Source organism: Hydra vulgaris, chromosome 03 (genome assembly GCF_038396675.1).
Source record: "Hydra vulgaris chromosome 03, alternate assembly HydraT2T_AEP".
Taxonomy (NCBI): domain Eukaryota; kingdom Metazoa; phylum Cnidaria; class Hydrozoa; order Anthoathecata; family Hydridae; genus Hydra; species Hydra vulgaris.
In genome coordinates, this window is record NC_088922.1 from 3,026,883 (window position 1) to 3,035,177 (window position 8,295).

Below are 8,295 nucleotides of genomic sequence, written 5' to 3' on the forward strand. Positions count from 1 at the left end.
GATCTGTCTAATGGCTGCAGCTTGTGTGAGTAGTGAGGCGGAAAGGACAACATAAAAACTCCATTGGCCTTCGCAAAATCCAAAACTTTTAGGTTAATGTGCGATTCATGATTATTAAGTAGCAATAAATCTGGTCGCAGTGGGGTGCATCGTACGTAAGTCACAAAGTGTTTCATAAACAGCAAAAAAATCATCTGTCCATTTGTCCATCTGGATAGATTCGCAGTTCCGATGCATCACGTTGGACCATCACGAACAAAATGGTCACAAAAATTTATTCTTGGAAAAATAAGCATTGGTGGAATAGTATTCCCAGAAGTGTTCACAGCACAACACACTGTCACTAATTTTCCTGTCTCGGTCAATGTGACAGCTCCAATTTGCTTCACTCCCTTTCCGACAACAATCTTTTGTGGCTTTTGTACAGTTGTACAATCTTTCTCATCCACATTCCAAATATCTGTTGCGGTAAAGCTGTAAAATTGTAAATAAACTTTTGCACTCCTGCAGGAGTGAGGCTATTGTATACGCGTAAAACCTCTAATATCTACCTCGTAAGCGCACTCTCTTCTTCCATAGTAAAGAAAATTCTGTTGTTGTGGTACCCCACAGTTGAACTGGTCGGAGTGCTTGGCATCGCTTTGAATTTGATGTAGTATCTTCTGAGTGTCACATAAGGAATGCCATAGCCTGCTGCAACTCCTCAGCATTTCTCTCTATTTTCAACTACTCTTTTGACAGTAGAAAGCATCGTATCGCTTGATGTCATACCTTTTGCTGTTGTCTTTCGTTTATAATAACGCATTCTAAAAATAATTTATTAATGGCGATAACTCTTTCACTACTGCAGTTTTACAAAATTTCTAATAGCCGTGACCGCAAATAGTTTTCAAAAAAAATTAGAATCGTATATTGAAAAAATAGTTTAAATTTAAACAATAAACCTTTTTAAAAAACTAAATAAAAGATCTTTTAAAATTTTTAAGTTTTAAACGCGCAACGTTTTAAACATAGATTTGTAAAGAGTTGAAAACCATTGTTTCTAAGCATTCAATTGATATTAAAAAGCCGCAACCGACGGCAATCAACAACTTCTGTTCAAAATAATAAAGAACAAGCCACTGTCAACAACGTGTGGTAGCAAGATTTAAATAAATGAAAACACATGTTAAATAATAAGATCCTTGATTTAAACTCTAGTTTAGTATGCCAGTATGGATAATTATAAAATAACAAAAATAATCTATGAGCGATAATAGAAGGAATATAATTGATGCTTTAAAACAAAAACGTTCTAACAAACCCCAATCACAACGTTTTAACAAGCCCCCATTTAATCAGCGCATTCTTAAACGATTTAATTAAGGTATCCCACGCACAAAGCCCTATTAAAAGCACATTAAAAGAAATCCCACAAAAAATACTACGTAGATGTTATCAAACTGTTATGTTATCTTTTATATTAAAAGATTATTTCTTAAATCACCCAAGACATTAAAAAATAGACATAGCAAACAGCCAGGGCCTCCTTTACAACACAATCATTTCAAACACGAGGGACCTGGAGGACGAACTCAAAAATTCTTGTCACAAAAGGGTGTCCTTTAGCCGTGACTAATCACCAATTCCAAAAAGCCCTCAAAAAATCCCAAGAAGAACTGCTCAGCAAACCAAAGGAAGCCACAAACGAAAATAACGACAATAACCACAACAACAACGCACACATCCTACCCATCGTCGTACCCTTTGACTCAAGAGGACAATAAATACAATAGATTGTCATAAAATATTGAAACATGTTGAAAACGACGCCTACCTTCACCGTATTCTACCATACAAACCGATGAGAGTCTCCACGAACCACACATCTATAAAAGATAAATTTGTAAGGACAACACACAGGCAAGCCCCGCAACACACTGTTGCCAGAAATGCAACGACGGAAACATCACACGAAAACATTGTTTTTATGCGCTACATATAATTAAAATTGTATAAAATTGTATAAAATTTAATAATAGATATGCTATTCCTTAAATAATGTGGTTTTTATTCTGCTTCCCTCTACCTATGCTTTATTAATACCTGAGCTTTCTCTCTCAAAACTTGGCCTCTGACTTACACCTTGAAACAACATCTTATTAGTCTCCCGCAAAACTAAACCAACACATGACAATAAAAGTCTAATGGCACAATAAAAATCAAATGATTCAGGTAAAATCTCTTGCCCCCCTCCTTCCCCCAATCATTCCTTATATAGTTTTGTTTTTTTACTGGACATCTGTCTAACTTTCGATAACTTTACACTAACACTCAAACTAAATAATTAATTTTTCATCACATCTCTTGGGCTATTACGGCTCATATTGTGTCCCAACTAACACTTGTACCTTGTGTCGTGCGCGATTTAATACAAAAATTTGTTTTTAATTGATTATGCTTACTTTAAAAGTAACATTCAAAGTTGAATATATTAAGATCTATGAACAATAATAATCGTTTGATTCATCCTTAAATTGCTCTAATGTAGTTTTTTTTTTGTTGGCAGTATCTGAAAAAAATTTTTCACAAGACGTCCGCGGTATTTAATTGAATAGAAAGTTAATTATAGGTTATATTTTCTTGTTATCTGAAAATTTTTGAGTACTTGGTTCATTTTACTAAAATAAGAAAAGTAAAGTTTTTGGGAACATTCCATTTTTGTTTTAAACATAAATAAGAAAATGATCTCTAATAATGAAAGAAAGTAATTTAAGTCAAAATTGCAGTCATTATAGAGTCGATATTGAAGTTTACTTATTATATGGATATTGATTGTTTTTCCAAATAAATAAAGCGAATGTAAATAATAAGCAAAAAACTCGGCATCACTTTGCAGACAATTAAAAACTCCGCTGTAATACACAGTAACTGTTGTCAGTCAGTTAGACAACAATTGTCTAACTAATAATAGACGCGCATAAAAAAACAACAGTTACTGTTGTCTAACTGTTGTCTGTTGACTAACAAACTGACTTACAGGCAACAGTTGTCTAACTCCTGTTTATAGTAAAAAACAAATTATTATTATTATTATGCGCGTCTATTATTAGTTTATTATTAGAATTTATGCACGTCTATTATTACTCTATTATTAAAAATCAAATTATTGTACACAAATTATTTAGCGCGACTTGCAAATTTCAAAATTGGTTACTATTATGCGCGTCATTGCACAATTATCGGGCACTCCCCGATTTACGGGGATTATTTTCTCAAGCGGCCGGTAAAATACTTTGTTTTGTTTTTTAAACATATTTTGAGATTGAGTTGCGTGATTAGATTGAGTATGTTATAGAATTCTATTATTATTTTTAAATAATATTATTAATAATAATTAAAAATATCTAGGATTATTTTTTCTAAATCTTCTAAATTTATCAAAAAAGTTTAATATTTACACTCATAAATAAAAATCGTTTAAATGCGATAGAGTCTCTATCGCATTTAAACGATTTTAAATGATGATTTTTTTTTATATACTCCATCACAGGTTTTTGCTTTTTCAAAGCAATCTGAAATTCTATAATCTTTGAAATAAGGTATCATAAAAAAAAATTAAGAAATGAATTGCTTTGTTTTAGTAACGATTTTAGATTTTTAAAGGCCATATGATATGGTTATACTTTAAATTTACACTATAAATAGATATAAACATGATAAATGATTACAAACTGTTTAGACATATTTGAGCATGTCTTTAACAATCTAAAATTGTTACTACAACAAAGCTATTCATTTATTCATTTTTAAAAACATATAGCATATGCTGTTATTTCTAAACCTTACTTGTTGTTGCTGTTTTATTTTGTCTGTTAACGTTATTTATAAATCTAGATATATAACTCAGTTTAAAGTACAAAATGTTTATGTCTTTGCATTCATATAATTTACATTATAAGTGATCAGCTAATGTTGTAGAAAGAATAAATCTAATTTTTCTTTATTATTGAGACTTTTTTAATTTTAGGTAAGTTGTTTTATTACAATGATAGACAAAATCACTTGCTCGACCATGTAAAACAAATTTTGGAACAGATTTGAAAGAAAAGTATATATTTTTCATAACTTTGAGTTAGTAATAATTTAGCCTAGTAATTATTTAAATTGTTCTGAGAAAAAGAAAACCACTTTTGAAAAGTGCTTTGTATTTATTGGTTTAGTTGCTCACCAATGTTTTGTGAGTCATTTTTATTGAACATTAGTAATATAAATATTTTAATATTAATAAAAATTACAAAGTGCTTTAATGAAAATGTACCTAGTAGGTTTAAAATATTTAAAAAATATGTTGCCTTTTTTTTGTTTTAATTTAAAAAATTTTTTATTGCAGTTAGGAATATTATTGTAAAACAAAACAGACTATAGAGATTTAAAGACTGAGAAAAAAAAACCCCAGAAAACTAGTTGTTACAAAACTTGCTTAAATGATTAAAGAGAGACTTGCAAACTTAAATAAAATGCAAACAGTTAATAAGTTGCTTTTCAAAGTTAGGAAGACTTCTACCAAATGTTGGAGAATGCACAGTTCGTTAATTGTATCAATACATTATCATGAAAATGCACAAAATATATTGGTTAAGTTTGGTTAAACGGTTTACATTATAGCTGTTGTTTATAGTTAAACTAATTGTAAATTAGAAGGCTAATTGATGTTAAAAATATAAGGTATTTTAATATTAGATTCAACCTCTTATGCATGGATTACCTTTCTAAAGTATAAAAGATTATTATTTATTACATTTCTAAAGTATAAGACAAAATAACTTTTCCTTAAAATCTTCTCTTAAATCTAATGTCTAAATTCTCTCTGTCATCCCAGGATTTTAATAATCTTTTTCTACTGTAAACTGTAATAACAGAAAGATTCTTTCATGCATTAAATAAAAGTATTAGTGCAGGAGCCTTTGACATATTAAAAGCTTTTAATAAAGCCTGCCATGTTAGTATATCTCATAATCATAATCTTATGATATGATCTGGGAAAGTTTTAAAAATATTGTTTTAACAAAAGATTTATTCAAGAATATGTAAAGTAGAAGACTAAGTCCTCTACTTTCCGTATTCTTTAATAATCTTTTGCTACTGACCATTTATTGAAATCATATGCCCAATTAGTTGCAATGTTAGCATCTGTTAAGGTTGTCTCTTATTGTGCTCACCATTTGTTTACTCCTGACTTCTTTCTTTACTTATATAAATATTTTGTTAGTTCTTGTATGGAATCCTGTTGTCATATTTGAGTTGGTTCTTTTTATGATGTCCTTTCTTTTTTTCAGACATGATCCAAAAACACATTTTAAATTTAGTTCGACCTGCTCTAGATTCAACATTAGTGTCTTTTTCCCATTGTTGAATTTCTTTTTTATTTAAATACTCATTAATTGCTGCTCAAACAAGTATCGCTTGTTGCATCAATCAAAACTCTTGCATAACTTGTTATTAACCAAAGTTGTATTCTTTTACTGCAACTGTTTCTTGATGCTCAAAAATTTTCTTCATTACCCTTAAACATTAATTCTTTGTAATTCTCTTCATGCTTTTTTGACTTTACAGTTTTTTAAGACTTATGTCAACTACATTATATTTTTTTCTGTCAGCTTTATTTTTGCTCTTTAACGCTTTTCTTCTGTTAACTCCCAACTTAATTTCCAAACCTTCTGTTAACTCCCAACCTAATTAGCAGATGCTTAAAAGCTTTTTGAAATTGAATTGATTTTTAAAAGTTGTTTTAACGAAAAAGGTATTTTTATCTTAGCTTCTATCAATATTTACATTGAAGTAATTTTATGTTCCTTCTGCATCCCTACTAGTATGTAGTCGTAGCTTTTAAAATAATGGAGTTAAAATATATATTTTTTTAATGTTGATCCCTAAGACTGAGAAGGCCACTACAGACGAGGAGGCTACTTATTTGTGTTTATAACCCTCTCTCAACTCTATAACTCTGAAACACGAACCTTGACGAACAAAGCCAGTGCATGGAGAAACAAGTTGAGGCAGTACTACCAGGACGTGGTGGGGATCGAACTCAGAATCTCTTGCTTATGAAGCGAGCACTTTACCACTACACCACTACCGCATTTTCATTTATTATAATCAATAAGATTGTGCCATTTTTACCAATTTACTAAATTATTTATGATTTTAGCAGTTGAGAAATATGGATTTTATTAATGATGAAGTAGATTCTGATGAAAATTATGAGGATATGTCAGATGAATATCAAATTGTCCCTAAAGATTATTCATATAAACATTTTCTTGATTCAAAAAAAAAAAATACTATAGAAGTTGACCAACATGCAATAAACATTTTAAATTTTTATAATGAATGTTTTCAAAAAGGAAACTTTTGTGACATTACAATTAAAACTAATAGCAGATCATTTAATGCTCATCGAGTTGTGTTAGCCATGTTCTCTGATTACTTTCGTGCTTATTTACAACATGATGGCAAAGATAAAGATGTTATTACATTGATGGATATTAATGAAGATATTTTTAATCAAATACTTTCGTATGCATATACTGGCCATGTAGAAAGGCATGATGACACAATTGAGGAGTTAGTCATATGTGCAGATTATTTAGGAGTTCAACCGCTGAAAGATATATGCGAAAATATTCTTATGGAATTGGTTAGTTCAAATAACTGTTTTCACTATTGGCAGTTCAGTGATATTTACACAATGAATTCATTGTTTGAAGTTTGTTTAGAATATTTTCGAAGGAACTTTATTACTTTAACAAAACATGAAGAATTCTTTAAACTATCATCAAAATATTTAATGCTAATTTTAGAAGATTGTGAACTAAGGTTATATAACTCAGTTAATGATGCTGATCCTATATGTTCCAAACAGAGGGAAGAGATTTTATTAAAAGCGGTTTTAAAGTACATAAGCAATAGTTTAAGTAAGAACAATAATGAAATGGCAGAAGAGTTGTTAAAATTGCTAGAGTCAGTTAAACTTCCAGAAATAGACTTTGGATTTCTTGAAAAACAAGTGACAAAGTATTCTTTTGAAAAACATCCTGCAATTAATAATTTGTTGAATAGTGCTATGATGTTTAAATCTAGAAAAAATGAAACTGAGTTATTGTTTCCAAAAAGTTGGTATACTCAGCGCTTGCTTTCATTCTGCAAATTTTATTCAGGAAGGAAATATGCTGCTGCTTATATGATTGGCAGAGAAGATTACGATACATGCTGTCCTTTAAATTTTACAAACATTCATAGAAAATTGACTTGTATTAAACTTTTTTTTCGAAGATGGGACGGAAGGTTAGTATTGGGTGGCATTGAACTTCAATTTAATGATGGTTTTGTAGTTGGTGGTGGAGAAAAACAGTTAAATAGGTTTGACTTTTTTACAATTTTTAATAAGTGAGATAATTTCTTTTTTTATAACTTTATTTTTTGAAAAATTATTTAATAGTAATAAGAAAAAAATTTAGTGTAGAGTCTCATGAGATTTACCTTAAACCTGACGAAGTTATTACCAAAGTTACAATAAGTTCTGGTTGGTTAATTGATCGTCTAATGTTTACGACTAACATTGGAAATACTTATGGACCTTATGGAGGTGATGGAGGCGGAACAGCAGTGGAAGAAGAAAATGGATGCTTTTTGTACTCCATTAGCTTTTCTTCAGTTCGTACTCAAGCACTTTTGGCTCCTATTGAGTTACAATTGCATTGGATAAAACTTATTTGAGTTACTTAATTTTTTGTAAACATTTAAAGAATTTATAAAATAATTTAAAAAAAATAAATTTAAAAGCACAGCATAATAAAATTTATTTTATGATCACGTGTAGTTTATGTTATACTTTTTGTGAATTCGTCTTAACTACATGTCTATACATTAATTAAAATTATTAGATTTGTTTCACTTTGCTTTGTTTAAAATCTAATTTTGAAAAAAACAATCAGATTACGTTATAATGTATGTTGTTGAAATACGATAACGGTAATCGAATATATTCAATTACGCTATAATATATGTTGTTACAACGCGGTAATGATAATGACATGGATAATGATGATTTACAACAGGCTGGGTGAATAAAAAAAAGCCATTGCTTCTACTCAGTAATTGGTCAGTTTTACGTGAGTAAAATTTTTAGCAATTTTGCTTAAGTTTTTATTTACGTAAAGCTGAGCAATTACTGAGTAAATTGCTTAACTTTACGTGAATAAAAATTTGTGGAAAACTGCTAAAGTTTTTATTCACGTAAAACAGACCAATTAC

At 29.7% G+C, this 8,295-nt stretch overlaps 1 protein-coding gene across 1 annotated transcript; it reads left to right on the top strand.

Moving 5' to 3' along the window:
* The first annotated feature begins 3,995 nt into the window (after positions 1-3,995).
* Positions 3,996-7,839, top strand: LOC100214051 (kelch-like protein 24). The gene is made up of 3 exons (XM_065792063.1): positions 3,996-4,090; positions 6,191-7,401; positions 7,500-7,839. Exons 2-3 carry the CDS (start codon positions 6,203-6,205, stop codon positions 7,756-7,758), a joined length of 1,458 nt encoding a protein of 485 aa, XP_065648135.1. The 5' UTR covers positions 3,996-4,090; positions 6,191-6,202; the 3' UTR covers positions 7,759-7,839.
* Positions 7,840-8,295: the final 456 nt, after the last annotated feature.